Source organism: Hypanus sabinus, chromosome 1, assembly GCF_030144855.1.
Source record: "Hypanus sabinus isolate sHypSab1 chromosome 1, sHypSab1.hap1, whole genome shotgun sequence".
Taxonomy (NCBI): domain Eukaryota; kingdom Metazoa; phylum Chordata; class Chondrichthyes; order Myliobatiformes; family Dasyatidae; genus Hypanus; species Hypanus sabinus.
Genome location: NC_082706.1, coordinates 35,153,435 through 35,175,618, shown reverse-complemented (window position 1 = coordinate 35,175,618; position 22,184 = coordinate 35,153,435). Strand labels below are relative to the sequence as shown.

Below are 22,184 nucleotides of genomic sequence, written 5' to 3'. Positions count from 1 at the left end.
GGGATTGAAACTTTTGAGTTTGAATGCTTGCTAACTTTTAAATCGGTGTTTTGGAAACGGGGATTACTCGGTTCTTTTGTTTGGCTTGTTGTGGTATTCGGCAGCAATGAATATTGATGAGTTTCTGGCTTCGCCAGGTGCGGAGGTGTTGGCGAAGGCGAAAAGAACTGAGGTGTTTGAGATAGCTAGTAGATTGCGACTTAAAGGTATTTTGCAGACTACTTCTAAGGCTGTGATACAGAGTAAAATCGCGTCACATTATGTGGATTCGGGTGTTTTTGATGAATCGATTTTAGAGTCGTTTCAAATAAGTAATCTGGAGATGCAGTTGCAAATCAAACAAATGAAATTGGAACAAAGTAAAGCTGATTTGGAGAGGTGTAAATTGGAGGCGGAACAAAAGAAGAGAGAATTTGCATATGCAATGGAGGAATTAAAGTCTGGAAATCAGTCTTCTGGTTCTAAAAAAACGTTTGTTGCTAGTCAAGAAATTAAATTGGTCCCTCCATTTAGTGAAACAGAAGTGGAAAAGTATTTTCAACATTTTGAAGCTATTGCTCGGATATCAGAGTGGCCGAAAGATAAATGGTCAGTGTTGTTACAGAGTGTAATTAAAGGCAAAGCACAACAAGTTTACACAGCTTTAACAGCTGCACAAGCTCTTGATTATGATATTGTAAAGAGTCATATTTTAAACGCATATGAGTTAGTCCCAGAAGCATATAGGGAAAGATTCAGAAGTTTGAAAAAGTCTGTGGAAAAAACTTATGTGGAATTTGCCTATGATAAAGTTATGTGTTTTGAGAGATGGGTTTCTTCTAAAAATGTAAATGGGGACTATGATACATTGAGAGAGCTGATTTTAATGGAGGAATTTAAAAGAAGCATTCCTGTTGAAGTAAGGACCTACTTAAATGAGAAGGATGCTGATAAATTGCAGGACTGTGCTAAATTAGCTGATGAGTATGTTTTGATCCATAAGAACAAATTTCCTCAGGGCAGAATTTTTAAGAGGAAAAATAACACGGAGACTCCAGGTAAATTTGAAATTAAATCGGAGGTTAATGAGAAAGTTGATGAGAAAGGAAAGCCTGTGAAGGAAAGACAGTTTGGTCTTACTTGTAACTATTGTAAGAAGCCTGGCCATGTAATAGCTAACTGTTTCAAATTGAAAAAGAAAGAGAAGGAAGCAGTTCCAGATGCTTGTGTGCAACATACTGAAGCACCTGTAAAGTTACAGGGTTTGATAAACATAAATGAGGCTTTGTTAGAGTCTGACCAAGTTAGAAAGGGATATGATCATTTTATAACTGAAGGGTTTGTATCCTTGAAGGAAGGATCTACTCTGGTGCCAATAAAAATCCTTAGGGATACTGCTGCTTCTCAATCATTGATGTTAGACAGTGTGTTGAAGTTTAATGAAGAGTCTGATACTGGTGAGGTAAATTACATAAGAGGTGTTGGAAGTGATTTTATGCCTGTACATTTACATAAAGTAAATTTAAAGTCGGGGTTAGTTACTGGATTTGTTAAAGTAGGATTACAGCATAGCTTACCTGTGAAGGGTATTTCTTTATTGTTAGGTAATGACTTGGCAGGTGGACAAGTTTTTCCTGAAGTGCATTTGACAATGGAGTCAGAGGAACCAGAGTTGAATTCTAACACAGATTCTTCCTGTGTTGTGACTAGAGCTATGGCTAAAAAGATTGATGCGCAGAATGAGGTTGTTATTCAGGACTGTTCGACTCAGGATTCGAGTTTTGAGGATGTGTCAGAGACTTTCTTATCTTCGTTGTTTGAACAAGATTCTGGGAGTAAGTCTGACTATAAAGATTTATCTTTGTCTCAGAAGGAGATGATAGCAGAGCAGAATAGAGACTCAGATTATAAAATTAAGAGAGCAGGTTTTACTAGATAGTGAAATTGATAAGGTGCCAGTAGGATATTACTTGGAAAAAGGAGTGTTGATGAGGAAGTGGAGATCGCCTACAATTCCTGCAAGTGAGGATTGGAATGTTGTTTACCAGATAGTTGTTCCAAAAGCTTATCGAAATGAGATTTTGACTTTAGCTCATAGTGTGCCTTTAGGTGGACATCAAGGGGTAAGGAAAACTGTGGACAAGATTTTAAAACATTTTTACTGGCCTGGTCTAAGAAAAGATGTGGCGATGTTTTGTAAAACGTGCCATACTTGTCAAATTGTGGGTAAACCAAATCAGGTTACACCAGTAGCTCCATTACAACCTATCCCAGCATTTGGTGAACCATTTTCTAAAGTTATTGTAGATTGTGTTGGTCCATTACCAAAGACAAAAACTGGTTATCAGTATTTGTTGACTATCATGTGTACTTCTTCTAGGTTTCCAGAGGCAGTACCACTTAGGAATATAAAAGCTAAGACTGTGACAAAGGCCCTTATAAATTTTTTTACTTATTTTGGATTACCTAAGGAGATACAAACTGATCAAGGCAGTAATTTTATGTCTGGATTGTTTCAACAGATAGTTTATAAATTGGGAGCTAAGCAAATCACTTCGTCTGCATACCATCCAGAATCGCAGGGTGCCTTGGAGAGGTTTCATTCTACCCTCAAGAATATGATTAGGACATTTTGTGTGGAAAATGAAAGTGACTGGAATGAGGGTATAAACTTACTTTTATTTGCAGTAAGGGAATCGGTACAGGAATCTTTAGGTTTTAGTCCATTTGAACTTGTGTTTGGGCATAGAGTTAGAGGACCTTTAGCTTTGTTGAAAGAACAGTGGATTAATAAGGAAGTACACACTAATTTGTTGGACTATGTGTTGAAATTTAAGGACAGGTTACATAAAGCTTGTAGCTTAGCTAAGGAAAATTTAAAGTTGGCTCAGGAGAAAATGAAGACTTGGTATGATAAAGACGCTAGGATGAGGATGTTTAAGCCTGGAGATAAGGTGTTGGTTCTTTTCCCAGTGCAGACAAATCCTTTACAAGCTAGATTTCATGGTCCTTATGAAATTGTGTCTAAAATCAATGATGTGGATTACGTGGTAAAAACTCCAGATCGTAGAAGGTCAACACAACTTTGCCATATAAATATGTTGAAACCATATTTTGAGAAACAATCTGATACTGTGACTGTTGTGGTTAGTGAGAATGAGTTTGATTTAACTAGGAACATGATAGATGATTCATCGGACTTTCATTCTAAATCCAACATTGTTTCTGTTAGGTTACCAAATTCAACCATTCTGGAAAATATTGATGAAAAATTAGCACATTTACAGTTAGAGCAGAGACAACAGATGAAGGAGTTGATTTTTAAATATAGGGAGTTGTTTCCAGATGTTCCGAGAAGGACTACTATAGCTTCACATGATGTAGATGTTGGGGATGCCAAACCTATTAAACAACATCCATATAGGATGAACAAGGAAAAATGTGAACTTGCTGAGAAAGAAATTGAATATATGTTAGAGAATAATATCATTAGACATTCTAACTCGAATTGGAGTTCGCCATGTGTTATGGTGCCAAAGCCAGATGGTAGTATTAGGTTTTGTACGGGTTATAGGAAGGTGAATGCTGGAACGAAAACAGATGCATATCCAATTCCTAGAGTAGATGATTGTGTAGATAAAGTTGGAAAGGCAAAGTTCCTTACAAAGATTGATTTATTGAAAGGGTATTGGTGTGTTCCATTAACGGACAGAGGTAGAGAGATTTCTGCATTTGTAACTCCATCTGGGTTATATGAGTATAACGTTCTTCCATTTGGGATGAAGAATGCCCCAGGTACTTTCCAGAGGATGATTAACTTTGTGATTCAGGGATTGAAAGATACTGATGCTTATATTGATGATTTAGTGACAGGAAATGATACTTGGGAAGCACACATTATTGCGATGGAGAAATTGTTTGAAAGGCTTTCAAAAGCTAACTTAACTATTAATTTAGCTAAGAGTGAATTTGGACATGCCACTGTGACTTACCTTGGTTATGTTGTGGGTCAAGGTAAGGTAGCTCCTGTTCAGGCAAAAGTTCAGGCAATTTTAGAGATTCCCACTCCAACGGGGAAAAAAAACTCTCAGAAGGTTTTTGGGAATGGTAGGATATTATCGGAAATTTTGTAAGAGTTTTGCTAATGTTGCCCTTCCATTAACTAACCTTCTGCGGAAGAATGAGAAGTTTGTATGGACGGTGCCTTGTCAAGAAGCATTTGAAAAATTGAAAACAATGATATGTCAACAACCTGTGCTTAAGGCACCTGACTTTGGAAAACCTTTTTCATTGGCTGTGGATGCTAGTGATGAGGCTGCAGGAGCAGTATTAATGCAAAGGAATGAGGGTGATGAGGTTGATCATCCAGTAGCTTACTTTTCTAAGAAATTTAATAAGCATCAAAGAAATTATTCGACAATAGAGAAAGAATTGTTATCTCTTGTTTTAGCTTTGGAATATTTTGAGGTATATGTTAGTACAACTCAGAAACCACTTATTGTTTACACTGATCATAATCGGTTAGTTTTTCTGAGTAAGATGAAAAACAAAAACAGAAGGTTATTAAATTGGAGTTTGATGTTACAAGAGTACAATATTGTGATGACTCATATTAAAGGTAAAGATAATGTGGTTGCTGATTGTCTATCTCGATGTTGAATGTACACTGTAATTTTTTTTATGGAGTGGTTTTTTTTTCAATTGTAACACTCCTACTGTATTGTGACTTATAAGCTGTTATATGATGGTGTTGTGTATTGTGTATGTTATAAAATTTATACCTTTGTTTTTCTTGTAAGCAATTGTTAAAAATTTTTGTTCTTGTCAGACCAAAAATGTTTTTTGGAGGGAGGTGTTACGTACTCGTGACACATGACAGTGGAGCCCTTGTCATGTGACTGGGGTTGAAGCTGTACTGGACTTGAGGTGATGGTCTTGTGATGGTGGAATGACGTCATTTTCCCGCCAGTAGAGATCATGTGACGGGTTTTTTTTTACAGGTTATAAAAGGTAGACCCCACCCTGTGAGGAGGGGCAGTTCGTGGCTGGATTTGCCAAGTTGACTTCATGCCACTGCGTGTTTGAAGTGATGACACAGTTTAGTTGAAGGATGAAGTTTTTATTTAATGCCTAAAGTTTAAAAGGTCATTGCCAGCAGGTTCTTTATGATTCTGTTAGTTTGAGAATTAGAGGAGAGTGAAGATTCGAAGTTCGGAAGTTAAAGATCGAGGAGAATCGCTTTCTACGGTGAAACGGGGGCGACCTTTGTTTGATCCTTATTTGGAAGGATTTTGTTGACTATCTTCGTGTTAATCCCTGGGTAACCAGAAAGGATTGAAGGTAGTGAAGAAGGAAAGGTCAGTGCCTTTAAGCCGTTCTGTTTCGTAAATTCTTCGTGGGAAGTTCGACGTCGGGGATCGAAGCAAGCGACGTGAAAGAGAACCTAAATCGTCCTATAAAGTCTCTCCTTTTAAATGGACTGTGAGCATATCGAACTTTTGGCAATACCACTTTAAAGAACTGTTTTGGAATATCACTTTACGAACTGTTTGAACAGCCGCTCAGCAGCTGTTTCCGGTTACGGTAGTGTTTGTTTACTTTTGGGGGGGTTTGTTTTCTGTGTTTAATAAACGTGTTGTTTGTTATAAGAAACCCTTGCCGATCTCATATATTTATTGTTGCCTGAATATGTAACAGCTTGCAAGGACTTTTTCCAACTCATGTTCTTGCTACTTTTTGTTTGCACAATTCACCTTCCTTTGTACATTGGCTGATTGTCAATCTTTATCTGTTTACATACAGTTTACAAAATTCTATTTTATTTCTTCTTTCCCTCCTCCCCCCCATAAATGGCTGCAAGAAAATGAATCTCAAGGTAATACATGGAGACATACACTGTATGTACTTTGATAATAAATTCAGACCATAGGACATAAGGCACAGGAGCAGAATTAGGCCACTCAGCCCATCAAGTCTGCTTCCCCATTCCATCTTGGCTGATTTATTATCACTCTGATCTTCATTCTTCTGCCTTCTCCTGTAAATTTTGATGCCCTGACTAACTAAGAATGTATCAATCTCCACTTTAAATACACTCAATGACTTGGCCTCCGCAGCCATCCTTGGCAATGAATTCCACAGATTTAGCACCCCTGGCTAAAAAAAAGACCTTCATGTCTCTGTGGGCATCCCTCTATTCTGAGGCTGTACCCTCTGGTCCAACTCTCACCCACAATAGAAAATATCCTCCCTATCTAGACCTTTCAATTTTTTATAGGTTTCAATGAGATCCCCTTCGTTATTCTCAATTCTATCCAGTGCATGCTCAAAGCCATCTAACACCCCTCGTATGTACCCCTCTCACTCCTGTAATCATTCTCAAGAACCTCCTTCGACTTTCCCCAATGGCAGCTTATCTTTTCTTAGATAAGGGACCCAAAACTGATTAAAGTAGTCCAAGTGCGGTTTGACCAAAGCCTTAGCTTTAAATCCTTGCTCTTATATTCCGGTCCTCTTGAAAATAAAGCTAGCATTGCATTTTCCTTCCTACCACCAACTCAGCTTGAAGGCTAACCTTTAAGGAATGTGTAAGGACTTCCAACTCCCTTTTTTCACCTCTGATTTTTGAATTATCTCCCTGTTTAGAAAGTAGTCTATGCCTTTATTCCTTCTACCAAAGTGCATGATTGTATACTTCCCTGCACCATATTCCATCTGCTGCTACTTTGCCCACTCTCCACAATCTGTCCAAGTCCTTCTGCAGGCTCCCTGCTTCCTCAGCACCACCTGATCCACCACCTATCTTTGTACAATGGTCTGCAAACATGGCCACAGAGCCATCAATTCTGTCATCCAAATCATTGACATATAATGTGGAAAGAAGCAGTCCCCACACCAACCCCTGCAAAACACCACTTGTTATCGGCAGCTAACCAGAATAGGCCACCTTTATTCCCGCTCTTTGCCTCCTTCTAGTCAGCCAATCTTCTATTCATCTCTCCTGTACTACAATGGGCTCTTAATTTATGCAACAGCGCCATGTGTAGCACCTTGTCAAAGGCCTTCTTGAAAATCCAAGTAAACAACATCCAAAGACTCTCCTTAGTCTATCCTGCCTGTTATTTCCTCAAAGAATTCCAGAATATTTGTCAGACAAGATTTTCCTTGAAGGAAACTATGCTGACTTTGGCTTACTTAATCATGCACCTCCAAGTACCCCGAAATCACATCCTTAATAATGGACTTCAACACCTTCCCAATCACTGAAGACAGGCTAAATGGCCTATCATTTTCTTTCTTCTACCTCCCTCCTTTCTTAAAAAGCGGAGTGACATTTGGAATTTTCCAGTTCTCTGGAACCATTCCAGAATCTAGTGATTCTTGAAAGATCATTACTAATGCCTCCACAATCTCTTCAGTTACCACTTTCAGAACCCTAAGGTTGTAGAACATCTGGTGCAGGTGACCTATTTACCTTCAGACTTTTAGCTTTCCAAGCACCTTTTTCCTTAGTAAGAGCAACTACACTCACTTTTGCCCTTACCTCAAATTTCTAGCATACTGCTAGTGTCTTCCACAGTGAAGACTGATGCAAAATACTTATTCAGTTCACCTGCCATTTCCTTATCCCACATTACTACCTCTCCAGTGTCATTTTCCAGCAGTCCAATATCTACTTTTGCTTTCTTTTACTTTTTATATATTGTATCTGAATAAGCTTTTGGCATCCTCTTTGATATTATTGGCTAGCTAAACTTCATATTTCAACTTTTCTCTTAATTTTTTTAATTGCCTTCTATTGATTTTTAAATCATTCCAATTCTCTAGCTTCCCACTAATTTTTGCTATGTTATATGCCCTCTTTTTGGCTTTCATGCTGTCTTGTCAGCCACAGTTGCCTCATCCTCCCTTTAGAACACTTCTTCATCTTTGGATGCATCTATCTTATGCCTTCTGAATTCCCTTAGATACTCCAGCCATTATTATTCTGGCATCATCCCTGCTACTGTTTCCTTTCAATCAATGTTAGAAGTTCCTCTGTCATGCCTCTGTAATTCCCTTTAATCCACTGTAATATTGATACATCTGATTTTATCTTCTCCCTCTCAAAATGTGGAGTGATTTCTAACATATTATGATCACTGCCTCTCAAGGGTTTCTTTACCTTAAGCTCCCCAATCAAATCTGATTCATTACACAATTGCCTTTCCCAGAGTGGGCTCAACCACAAGCTGTTCTAAAAAGCCATCTCATATGTATTCTACAAATGCTCTCTCGGGATGCAGCACCGACCTAATTTTCCCAATCTACTCGCCTATTGAGATCCCCCATGACTATCATAACATTGCCCTTATTTCCTGCCTTTTCTATTTCCTGTTGAAATTTATAGGGCACATCCTTTTGCTACTGTTCAGGAGCTTGATGGGTCCCATAAGGGTCTTTTTACCCTTGCATTTTCTTAACTCTACCCACAAGGATTCTACTTTTTCTGATCCTATGTCATCTCTTTCTAAGGACTTGATTTCATTTTTTGCCTACAGAGTTACCCTACCTCCCCTGCCTACCTGCCTATTCTTTTGATACAAAGTTTATCCTTGAATGTTAATCTCCCAGCTATGAGCTTCCTTTAGCCATGTCTCAGTGAAGCCCGTGACATCATGGCTACTAATCACTGCCCATGCTACAAGACCATCCACCTTATTTAGGAAACTGTGTGCATTCAAATATAGAACCTTCAGTCCTGTAATCAGCACCCTTTTTGATTTTGCCCCCATATTACACTTCAACTCATATTGCCCTATCCTTCCTCACAGTCTCACTACACACTGCATTAACTTAGAAACATAGAAAACCTACAGCGCAATACAGGCCCTTCGGCCCACAAAGCTGTGCTGAACATGTCCCTAAGAACTACTTGGGCTTTGCCCATAGCCCTCTGTTTTTCTAAGCTCCATGTAGCCATCCAGGAGCCTCTTAATAGACGCAATTGTTTCCACCTCCACCACCGCTGCTGCCAGCCCAGTCCACGCACTCACCACTCTTTGAGTAAAAAAATTTACCCCTGACATCTCCTCTGTACCCACTTAAAAGCACCAAATAATATTTGTATAATAATTGCCCCATCAGTCTGGTTCTCATGCCCCTGCCAACTTAGTTCAAACCCTCCTCAACAGCTCTAACAAACTTGGCCATAAGGATGTTGGTCCCCCTCGGGTTCAGGTGTAACCCGTCCATTTTGTGCAGGTCATACCTTCCCCAGAAGAAGATCTGAATGAAATCTGAAACCCTGTCCTCTGCACCAATTCCTCAGCCACTCATTCATTTGTACTGTCATCCTATAGCTGCCCTGTCTAGCGTGTGGTACTGGGAGTAACCCAGAGATTACTACCTTGGAGCTCCTGCTCTTCAGTGTCTTTTCTAACTCGCTGAGCAGGACCTCTTTGCCCATTCTACCCATGTCATTGGTGCCAATTAGCACCACGACCCCTGGCTGCTCACCCTCCCTCTTGAGAATCTTCTGCAGCTACTCTGAGACATCCTGAATCCTAGCACTTGTGAGGAAACACCACATTGGCTTCTCTTTGCGGTCACAGAACCCACTGTAAAAGTAAAGAATTTACTTTGAACTTTTGAATTTTGTAATACTTAATTAATTTAGTTAAAGAAATCACCCTGCTCCCCAGATGAACCCCAGGACCCTGGTTCAGGATTTGCACTTTCTTGATATTTTCTGTTGTAGTTTGTCCATTAAGACATGGCATCTATTGGTGAATTATTGTCAGATCCATTTCCTTCTCCCCTTGAGTCTCCAGTGCTTCCTCCTTGCCTGTTGGAAACTCAGATTGAGCAACACACACAAAATGCTGGAGGAACTCGGCAGACCAGACAGCATCTATAGAAAAGAGTAAACAGTCAACGTTTTGGGCCGAGACCCTTCTTCAGCACTTTGTGTGCATTGCTTAGATTTCCAGCATCTGCAGATTCTCCTGTCTTTGTGCTATTCAGATGGAGGTCTATCTGTGGGCTCTCTGTCTAGATACAACATCTGCATTAATTTATAAATTTTCAATATCTGAATATCCAAAGGATTAAATACATCTTATTTAATCCAACTTTTATTTAAATCCACCTTTATAGCTGAAACATTGCTGCTCTTTTCTCAATGATTCCATTGATGGGATTAGTCAGTACTTTCACTGTGGAATTGGACTGCAAATCCACAGTAGTTTGTGTGTGACAATTAAAGTAACAATTTAAGTAACAATTTTTGAGAGATCCCTGGAAGAAACCTAATATAATGTGGATATTGGTTGTATTTTACCTGAATTCTCTGCTGTTGGGAGCCACCTTAACATTCAGTCCCTCCACTCTGGGCACAATTGAGGCTTAGTCAAGAGCTCTTTCCAAACCTAACACAAAAGGATCAAGGACAGCAAGCCCAAAAGAATGTTACCATCTAGAATCTTTCTAAATTTGCAAATGCATAACAGTTCCATCTTCCCATTAGGTCCAAATCCCAGGAACTGCATACAGCAGGCACCTTAATGCTGTCTCAGCAAAATCCTCCTGATCCTAATCCTCCAGATCCTAGTCCTCCAGATCCTAATCCTCCAGATCCTAGTCCTCCAGATCCTAGTCCTCCAGATCCTAATCCTCCAGATCCTAGTCCTCCAGATCCTAGTCCTCCAGATCCTAATCCTCCAGATCATAGTCCTCCAGATCCTAATCCTCCAGATCCTAGTCCTCCAGATCCTAGTCCTCCAGATCCTAATCCTCCAGATCCTAGTCCTCCAGATCCTAATCCTCCAGATCCTAGTCCTCCAGATCCTAGTCCTCCAGATCCTAATCCTCCAGATCCTAGTCCTCCAGATCCTAGTCCTCCAGATCCTAATCCTCCAGATACTAGTCCTCCAGATCCTAGTCCTCCAGATCCTAATCCTCCAGATCATAGTCCTCCAGATCCTAATCCTCCAGATCCTAGTCCAGATCCTAATCCTCCAGATCATAGTCCTCCAGATCCTAGTCCTCTAGATCCTAGTCCTCCAGATCCTAGTCCTCCAGATCCTAGTCCTCCAGATCCTAGTCCTCCAGATCCTAATCCTCCAGATCCTAGTCCTCCAGATCCTAATCCTCCAGATCCTAATCCTCCAGATCCTAGTCCTCCAGATCCTAGTCCTCCAGATCCTAGTCCTCCAGATCCTAATCCTCCAGATCCTAGTCCTCCAGATCCTAGTCCTCCAGATCCTAATCCTCCGTACAATGGGAGCACCTGCTCTACTCAGTTCAGGAAGGCAGCTCTCCCCTATCTTCCCAATATGAATTATGAACGAGCAATCAATTCTGGACTTGCAACTGATTCATAAATCACGTGAATGAAAAAAGAATGTAGAAACTGAGAATGCTGAGGCTTTGTAAAGCACTGGTGAGGCCTCACTTGAAGTGTTGTGAGCAGTTTAAGACCCCTTATCTCAGAAAGGATGAGCCGAAACCGGAGAGGGTTCAGAGGGCATTCCAGGTTTGAACAGCTTAGCATATGAAGAGGTTTTGATGGCTCTGGGCCTGTATGCACTGGAATTTAGAAGAATGAGGGGTGACCTTTTTAAAACCTATAAAATGGTTGATACGGTGGATGTGGAGAGGATGTTTCCTGTGGTGGGAGAGTCTAAGGCCAGAGGGCACAGCCTCAGAATAGAGGGGTGTCCTTTTAGAGGAGATGAGAAGGTAGTTTTAGGCAGAGTGCTGAATCTGTGGAATTCTTTTCCACACAGGCAGCTGTAGAGGTCACGTCTTTATGTGTATTTAAGGAAGAGGTTGATAGATTCTTGATTGGTCAGGGCATGAAGGGATACGGGAGAAGGCAGGAGATTGGGGCAGAAAGAAAAATTGGATCAGCCATGCTGAAATGGCAGAGCTGTCTCGATGGGCCAAATGGCCTAATTCTGCTCCTATATCTTATGGTCTTAACCTATGATTTAAATGCTGTTACTACTGGCAATGAAATTTCTACATCAACTAAATGAATGGGGGTAGATTTAAAACTCTCAGTTTGCTCTAATGGAAATTCACATTTCTATACAAAGACACCACGACATAAAGTATTTTCCTACCCCAAGAGAATGGAAGCCTTAGCTGCCAGCAGTTCCACGGAATTCCAGCTGCTCTAGTTACCCAGTTATTTTCCTCTCATACCTATGGTGACGTTGTAGTCTTATTATAATATTAACCTTACACAGAATAATGAAAGGTCTGGACTTCAGATAACTTGACAGTCAGTATCCATTACCTTGATATTCCTCTCTTCAGCAGATGCAAAACTTGAGCCGACAACCCTGATTGTATTGATTTTTGAAATTCTAATCCTTCTGTTCAAATTCCATATGATTTTGTTCCTCACTATTGCTGTAACCTCATCAGAATACTGTGCGAGGAATTCTCAGTACTTTTCCAATCCTGCCTCCCAAGTGTTCCACAATTTAGTTGTTTGATCTTAAGACTCTGTTCCCTAATGTCTCTGCTCCCCTCCATTGAGAGAATTCTTCAGATTTACCTCTGTGAACACATGAAACAGCTCACTACAGCCACACGGACTGCCCTCTACAGCCACACGGACTGCCCACTACAGCCACACAGACCTCTCACTACAGCCACCTAACCTGATCACTACACTCACACAAACTGACTATTACAGTCACATAGGAAAAAAAAGCACACAAAAAAAGATTGGAAACTCTCACCAGGCAGTAGCTGTGGAGAAAAAGAATGGATGCTTCAGGTACACACAAGAAATTCTGCAGATGCTGAAAATGTTGACCAGTGCACACAAAATGTTGTTATGATGAGATGTCTTGGCCTGAAACGTTGACCGTTTATTCTTCTCCATTGATGCAGCCTGACATGCTAGATCTTTCCAGAATTTTATGGCTGTTTCAGGTAGACCCCTTGCTTTAATCTCTGTGCAGTTATTGCCTGATTTAACACTTACATTATTTTCTATCTTTATTTCAGATTTATAGTGCTTTTGAAAAAATAGATTGACTTTCCAGTATAGTGCATCAAAGTTGGCCGAGAATACAGAGTGCAGTGGGAAGTGAGGGGGATGTAGCAGTTCTGAGAAGTCCATTGCTCATAGTGAAACAAAAACATGGAAAAATGTGAAGTTAGCACATTGGCAAAGAGAAAGGTAAACCAAATTTTTAAAAACTCTCATACCTGCTCATTCCCTATGGTGCTGAAATTATTCCCTTTTTTCTATATCTACTCACCTTTCATAGGGACTAGGTGATTTTGTTTTTGGGCGATTCAAAGTAAAAGTCAATTTCCTATTATAGCAGGTCAACAAGAAAGAAAATGGCGGCGTGAATTTTGCTGGTAAACGCCAGAATACTCGGGACCTCACATGCAGTTAAATGCAGATGTCCTGATCTCAGTAACGTTAAGTGCACTCTTAACGTTAAGTGTTGCAAAGTCCAACAGCAGAGAAATTACTCTCGGAATAAGAGTACAGATAAGCTCCCTATCGGCCCTAACTCTGTGCCAAAAAGGAGGAGACATGTCTGGGACAATAATCAAGAACAGCTACAGGAGCACTTCTTGGATTTGGAATTGGTGAATAATTTCCCCCTTTGGACCGTCTCTGGAAGCTATGATTTTTAAGAATGATTATTCAAACTTTTCTTTTGGAATGCAGCCTCACTGATGGCTTCTCCTTTCCAACTTGCTCTCTGATGAGCAGCCCTGCCTGCTTCCTTAAGGATTTCCCACTTGTGATTGGCTGCTTTGATTTTTCCGTTCCTGTTTGAGCAGATATTCTGCCCACCAGTCATATAAACTGATCAACATAAATTTCCCACCACCGTCACGGGAACTGCCTGTACTTGCTGTCCTGTTGATCTGAGGAGAGGCTCTGAAGTTAGCGCAAGTAGCTCTGAAGTGAGAATTTGTATTTCAAACCATTGCAATGAATCAAAAACTTTTTAAAAGATATTAATGATCACTAATTCGAGAGCCTCGACTTGTGTTCACTCTATTTCTGCCATTTCTCTGCCTAGTCAGGTTGCCTGTCGAATGTTACTGACTCAGCCTCTGGTATAGTCTTCGGACACCAAACAGAGGAATGCTATTGTTTTTTGAATTAATATTCATTATACCAAACCAAGTCATGCCAAGGGGATTAATATGACAGACTCCAGGCATGTTTTATTCAGAAAGAGAAACAGGTTATCCTCTCAGACACTTCAGATGGACTGGTAGTCTTTGGGATGTTGCTAGATCTAAACCAAAACTTTAATCTCTTAACTTTCTGTTTACCACACAAAATCAGGCCATTCAGCCAAATAGGTCCTGCCAAACATCTATGACAGACAGGGGCCTCTTCTCTAACTCCAATGAAAAATTCCTTCACAAGGGGTGAGCTGGCTGGTGGTGCAGTGGCATCTGCACTGAGCTCTGGTGTGAGTGGTGCCGGGTTCAAATCCAGCCAGCTCCTTGCATGCCTTCCATCTATGTTGGCTTGAGTGTCAAGCTAGCAACTTGGCCTCATAAAACAGATGAACATTACAGAAATGGTGAGGAAACGTTACAGAAACATTGCATTCCCGATGCACCACTAGGTGTGAGGAGGACTTACCTTCATAATCAGGTGTAGGTCTGAATGAATGTAGGTCTCTCTCTTCCATCACTCAGTAGAATCATGGCTGACCCTCTTACTCCCGTGTCATTCCTGCACTGACCCATCACCCTGGGTCCTGACCCTCTTACTTCCGTGTCATTCCTGTACTGACCCGTCACCCTGGGCTCTGACCCTCTTACTTCCGTGTCATTCCTGCACTGACCCATCACCCTGGGTCCTGACCCTCTTACTCCCGTGTCATTCCTGCACTGACCCATCAACCTGGGCCCTGACCCTCATCGGAGTTGAGAGAGGCGGGACTGCGTAGGCGTGCGACGTCGGGCAGTGAAGTGCGGGAGACTTAAAAGGAACACAGCCCGATATAGCGGGCAGCGTCGTTGCGGGCAGTGAAGTGAGCCGGGAGTAGAGTGGAGACCTAAGGTCTTTGGCTCAACGGGCTTCGTCGGAACCGGGTGAGGCGAGGAAGACCGGAGCTGCAGAGCTCTCACAGCTAGTTGCTTGGTGAGTATTGGTAAATAGTCCTGCTTCCTTTTACACTTATAGCTTTAAAAGTATTGTTAAATAGTGTGATAGTTAGCTGGGGCAAAGGGTTCTTGCATAACTAATACTAGTACGTTAAATTAACTATATAGCATGGAGCAGGTGATGTGTTACTGCTGCGAGATGTGGGAACCGGTAGACCCCATTGAGGGACACGGCGACTACATTTGCAGCAAGTGTTTGTTGCTCGAGGAACTCCAGCTTCATATTGATGAGCTGCAGTCCGAGCTTCAGACACTGCGACACATCAGGGAGGGGCAGAGTTACCTGGACTCTGTGTACCAGGAGATAGCCACACCTAATAGATTAACTAATGTAGATTGCAGTCAAGCACAGGATGATGCGGCTATGAGTGAGGAAAGTAGGGGAATCCAGGAGGTAGGGCTGGAGGAGATGCAGGCCTTGCTCTTGTCCAACAGATTCGAGGCTTTAACTCCCCGTGAGGGCAGGAGCGGGGACTGTGGGGAGGAGGAGCAACCTGCCCATAGCACCATGGAGTGGGGGGGGGCCATTCCAGAGGGGGGAGTCAACAGAAATGTTGTAGTCAGGGGGATAGATAGGGTTCTCTACAACTGAGAGCGAGAGTCCTGAAGGCTGTGTTGCCTGCCTGGTGCCAGGGTTAAGGGCATCTCTTCTGGGCTGGAGAGAAACTTGCAGTGGGAGGGCCAGGATCCAGTTGTCTTAGTACACGTCGGTACTAATGACATAGATAGGACAAGGAAGAAGGTTCTGTTACAGGAATATGAGCAGCTAGGGGTCAAATTGAAAAAACAGAACCTCAAGGGTAATAATCTCTGGATTATTACCTGAGCCACAAGCAAATTTGGCTAGGTTAAATAAAATTAGGGAGTTAAACGCGTGGCTCAAAGACTGGTGTGGGAGAAGTGGGTTTTGCTTCTTGGGACACTGGCACCAGTACTGGGACAGGAGAGAACTGTTCCGGAGGGACGGGCTTCACCTGAACCGGGCTGGGGTTAGTGTCCTGGCGAATCATATAACTAGGGCTGCAGAGAGGTCTTTAAACTAACTAGTGGGGGGGAGGATTCTAGAGAGCAAATAATTAAAAAGACAATGGAGAAGGTAATGGATGTAGGTAAAAGTGGAGGAATAAAAAGACAGTGTGTCAGGAGGGGAATGAATGTACGGAGATAAGCATAAAGTTGTACAAAAAGAAAAGGTAGGAAATCAGTGTCAAACATATTTGAAAGTCCTTTATTTGAATGCACGTAGTATTAGGAATAAAATTGATGAGTTGATGGTACAAATAATTACGTATGGTTATGATATTGTGGCAATTACGGAAACATGGCTGCAGGGTGACCAGGGCTGGGAATTAAACATACAAGGGTATTCAACAATTAGGAGAGACAGGCAAGAAGGAAAAGGAGGTGGGGTGGCTATGTTAATAAAGCAAGAAATCACTGCAATAAAACAAAATGCTATCGGCTCAAAGGATCAGGATAACGAAACAATTTGGGTAGAAATAAGAAATAGTAAAGGGAAAAAAGCAGTGGTGGGAGTAGTCTATAGGCCTCCAAACAGTGACTCAGTTGGTCGGAGCATAAATCAGGAAATAGTTGGGACTTGTAATAAGGGAACAGCTATAATTATGGGGGATTTTAACTTTCATATTGACTGGACTAATCAAGTCAGACACGGCAGCCTTGAAGAAGAGTTTATTGAGTGTATTCGGGATGGGTTCCTTGAACAATACGTTACTGAGCCGACAAGGGGGCAAGCAGTCTTAGATCTGGTCCTGTGTAATGAGACGGGACTAATAAAAAATGTCCTAGTAAAGGATCCCCTTGGAACGAGTGACCATAACATGGTCGAATTCCATATTCAATTAGAGGATGAGAGGGTTGGATCTCAAACAAGCGAACTGAGCTTAACTAAAGGAGACTATGATGGTATGAGAGCGGAATTGCTTAAGATGGATTGGGAAAATAGATTAAAGGGTAGATCGGTATTTGATCAGTGGTGTATATTTAAGGAGTTATTTTACAACTATCAAGAAAAATATATTCCACTGAAGAAAAAAGGGTGTAAAAGAAAAAATAGTTATCCGTGGCTAAGTAAAGAAATAAAGCAAAGTATACGACTAAAAAGAAAGTTATATAAGGTAGCTAAATCTAGTGGGAAGATTGAAGATCGAGAAGCTTTTAAAGATCAGCAACAAATAACAAAAAGATTGATTAAGAAGGGGAAGATAGATTATGAAAGTAAATTGGCGAAAAACATAAAAGCAGATAGTAAGAGTTTTTATGGTTACAAAAAGAGAAAATGTTGGTCCCCTAGAAGATGAGACCGGGAAATTAATGGTAGGGGACATGGAGATGGCGGAAACGCTGAACAAATATTTTGTATCAGTTTTTACAGTAGAGGACACTCAAAATATCCCAACACTGGATAAACAGGGGGCTCTAGGGGGAGAGAAGCTAACTATGATTCAAATCACTAAGGAAATGGTACTTGATAAATTAATGGGACTGAAGGTGGATAAATCCCCTGGACCGGATGGCTTGCATCCTAGGGTCTTAAGGGAAGTGGCGGTTGGGATTGTGGATGCATTAGTGATAATTTTTCAAAACTCGCTGGACTTAGCAATGGTCCCAGAAGACTGGAAAAATGCTAATGTAACTCCTTTATTTAAAAAGGGCAATAGACAGAAGGCTGAGAATTATAGGCCAGTTAGCCTAACATCTGTGGTTGGCAAAATGTTGGAATCGATAATTAAGGAAACAGTAACAGGGCATTTGGATAAACATAGCTTAATAGGACAAAGTCAGCATGGCTTTACAAAAGGGAAGTCATGTTTGACAAATTTGTTGGAGTTCTTTGAGGACATAACATATAGGGTAGATAAAGAGGAACCAGTGGATGTGGTGTATTTGGACTTCCAAAAGGCATTTGACAAAGTGCCACACCAAAGATTATTACTTAAAGTAAAAAATCATGGGATTGGGGAGAATATTCTGGCATGGGTGGAGGATTGGCTTTCTAACAGAAAACAGAGAGCTGGGATAAATGGTTTATTCTCAGACTGGCAGTTGGTGACTAGTGGTGTTTCGTAGGGGTCGGTGTTGGGACCCCAACTCTTTACAATCTATATTAATGATTTGGAGAAAGGGACTAAGTGCAACGTATCAAAGTTTGCTGATGACACAAAGATGGGAGGGAGTGTAATGAGTGCGGAGGACATTGAAACCCTGCAAGGGGACATAGATAGGCTGAGTGATTGGGCAGAGACATTTGGTAGATGAAATATAATATTGACAAGTGTGAAGTCTTGCACTTTGGCAGGAAAAATAATAGAGCAAGTTATTATCTAAATGGAGAGAAACTGGAAAGTGCTTCTGTGCAAAGGGATCTGGGGGTCCTGGTGCAGGAAACACAAAAAGTTAGTATGCAAGTGCAGCAGGTGGTCAAGAAGGCCAATGGAATGCTGGCTTTTATTGCTAGGGGGATGGAGTATAAGAACAGGGAGGTCTTACTGCAGTTGTACCGGGTATTGGTGAGACCACACCTGGGGTACTGCGTGCAGTTCTGGTGTCCATATTTAAGAAAGGACATACTGGCTCTCGAGGCAGTGCAGAGAAGGTTCACTAGGTTAATTCCGGGGATGGGTGGGTTGATGTATGATGAGAGGTTGAGTAGATTGGGACTCTACTCATTGGAGTTCCGAAGAATGAGAGGCGATCTTATTGAAACATATAAGATTGTGAAAGGGCTTGATCGGGTGGATGCGGGGAGAATGTTCCCAATGATGGGTGAAACTAGGACTAGGGGGCATAATCTTAAAATAAGGGGATGCCATTCCAGGACTGAGATGAGGAGAAATTTCTTCACTCAGAGGGTAGTGGGGCTGTGGAATTTACTGCCCCAGAGAGCTGTGGAAGCTACTACACTCAATAAATTCAAAACGGAGATAGACATTTTCCTGGATAAAAATGGCATTAGGGGATACGGTGAGCGAGCAGGTAAGTGGACATGAGGCTAGGTTTAGATCAGCCATGTGACCTCCTGGGCCAGTTTTCGATAGCCTGGATGGGTCGGAGAGGAATTTTCCAGATTTTTTCTCCTCAATTGGCAAATCGTTTTTTTTTCCCCCAGGTGATCACATGGGTTTGGGCGGGATGAATAATAAAATAAAATGGGCGGCATGGTGCCCTGTTAGTTGGCACTGTTGCCTTGTGGGATTCGGTGAAAACTAGAGTTAAGATTGGGTCAGCCATGATCTTGTTGAATGGCGGAGCAGGCTTGAGGGGCCGATTGGCCTACTCCTGCTCCTATCTCTTATGTTCTTATGTTTACTCCCGTGTCATTCCTGCACTGACCCATCAACCTGGCTCCTGACCCTCTTATTCCAGTGAGATTCCCGTACTAATCAAGAACCTATCAACCTCTGTTTCAAAATGCCCAATGACTTGACCTCCACATGGCTAAATAATTCCATCGATTCACCGCCCTCTGGCTAAAAATCCTCATCTCTTGTCTTCTGGGCTGTGCCCTCTAGTCCTACTATAGGAAACATCATCTCCATGTCCACCTTATCCAGGTCTTTCAATATTCCATAGGCTTCAAAGAAATCTCCCCTTTCTAAACTCCACTGAGTACAAACCCAGAGCCATCGACCACTCCTCATACATTAATCCTTTCATTCCTCGAACCCTCCTCATGAACTTCCTCTGACACCAGCACATCCCTTATTAAGATAAGGGGCCTAAGACTGCTCACAGTCTGACCAATGCCTCCCAAAGCCTCAGCATTACCTCCCTGATGCTGAATATACTCACATATATCCACCTCCGTGACACCTTCTTCAATTTCTTTTGCAGGTTCAGTTGGAATTTCTGGTAATCGAAATAATGAAAAATTAAAAGTGCATCCATAGCTTGTGCTCTTCCCTCAGAATTAAATTCATATATAAATATGATATGCAAAAGTAAGGTGTTTGGTGCTGAAGTAATGTGTAATCACCTGTCCTTACTGCCTTAGCCTACATCCGATCCAAGTTCTATTTAAGACAGGGTTAGATTGAATTTGCATAGTAGGGGAATTAAGGACTATGAGGAAAAGGCAGGTAGGTGGAGATGAGTCCATGGTCAGATCAGCCATGATCTTAATGAATAATGGAGCAGGCTCGAAGGGACAGATGAACGACTCCCGCTCCTGTTTCTTCTGTTCTTCTGTTCTTTTTCTCTCTTTGTCAGGAATAGAGTGCGTAAAATAAAAATAAAATCTACTAGCATGAGATTAAAATCAGTTTAATAGTATTCTGTTGACCTCTGGACATGAGGCAGCGATAGACAAAATGGGAGCCTTTGTCAGCCTGATGTCCATTCTCAAAAACATATTTTTATTGTGGTTTGGTGCAACACACACAAAATGCTGGATGAACTCAGCAAATCAGGCAGCCTCTACGGAGGGAAATAAAGAGTCGACGCTTTGGGCCAAGACCCTTCATCAGGACCGGAAAGGACGAGAGGAGAAGCCAGAATAAAGTGGTGCGGGGAGGGAAAGGAGTACAATCTGGTGATGATAGGTGTAACATGGTGAGGCGGAAAGGTAGGAGAAAGAGATGACAATTTAATAAAAACTGGAGGCCTTTAATTATATCATTCGATAGGCTTGGCCAGTTTACCCTGGAGTGAAGAAGACTGATTGGATGACCTAAAGGAGAGCATAAAACATCCCGTTTCTTATACTCCTCAAGTAGCTTATGTGTTCCTGCTGCCTATATCTGCTCTGCAATTCCTTTTTGCTTAACCAGGGCCTCAACATACCTTAAAAAAACTAAAATTCCCTAAACCTGTTATCCTTGCCTTTTATTCTGACAGGAACATACAAGCTCAGTACTCTCAAATGGTCACTTCTGACGGCCTCCCACTTACCAAATACAACTTTGCTGGAAAACAACCTGTCCCAATCCACTTTTGCCAAATCCTTTCTGATACCATCACAATTGGCCTTTGTTCAATTCAGAACCTCATCTTGAAGACCAGATCTACCCTTTTCTTTAATTACTTCGAAACTAATGGCATTATGACCACTTGACACAGAGTTTAAAGTTCAAAGTAAATTTATTATCAAAGTATATAGGTTCATTTTCTCATAGGCATAATCAATAAATCCATAATAGAATAATAACAATAATAGAATCAATGAAAGACTGCACCAACTTCAGCATTCAACCAGTGTGCAAAAGACAACAAATTGTGCAAATACAAGAAGAAATAAGTTATAATAATAGATAAGTAAACAATAAATATCATAAACATGAGATGAAGAGTCCTTGAAAGTGGGTGCATAAATTGGAATATTTCAATGATGGGGCAATTGAAGTTGAGTGAAGTTATCCTCTTTGGTTCAAGGGCATGAGGGTGAGGGGTAATAACTGCTCCTGAACCTGGTGGTGTGAGTCCTGAGGCTCTTGTACCTTCTTCTTGATGGCAGCAGCAAGAAGAGAGCATGTCCTGGGTGGGGTGGGGGTCACTGATGATGGATGCTGCTTTCCTGTGACAACATTTCGTGTAGCTGTGCTCAAAGGTGGGGAAGTCTTTACCTGTGAACTGTGGACCGGGAGGTATCCACCACTTTTTTGTAGGATTTCCCATTCAAAGGCATTGGTGTTTCCATACCAGGCCATGATGCAGCCAGTCAATATAAATTCTACAACACATCTACAGAAGTTTGTCAAAGTTCTAAAAGTCATGCCAAATCTTCACAAATTCCTAAGGATGTAGAGATCCTACCATGCTTTCTTCACTTACGTGCTGGGCCCAGAGCAAGTATTCTGAAATAATAACACCGAGGAATTTCAAGTTGCTACCCTCTCCACCTCTGATTCTCCAGTGAGGACTGGCTGATGGAGCTCTGGTTTCCTCCTCCTGATGTCAGCAATCAGCTCCTTGGCCTTGCTGATGTTGAGTAAGAGATTGTAGTGGCACCACTCAGCCAGATTTTCAGATTTTATATACTGACTCATCACCACCTTTGATTCGACCTACGAGTCAGCAAACTCGAAAATGATGTT

At 41.5% G+C, this 22,184-nt stretch overlaps 1 protein-coding gene across 3 annotated transcripts in view; it reads right to left on the bottom strand.

Moving 5' to 3' along the window:
- The window catches only part of aebp1b (AE binding protein 1b), a 136,382-nt gene that overhangs the window by 97,900 nt on the left and 16,298 nt on the right, over window positions 1-22,184 (bottom strand). For 2 of the 3 annotated variants that reach the window (XM_059966937.1, XM_059966956.1), the window contains exon 3: window positions 19,945-20,001. The exons of the other annotated variant lie outside the window; for it this stretch is intronic. In XM_059966937.1, coding sequence (XP_059822920.1) covers window positions 19,945-20,001 — 57 coding nt within the window. The remainder of the gene's footprint in view (window positions 1-19,944; window positions 20,002-22,184) is intronic. 3 annotated transcript variants of the gene reach the window in all.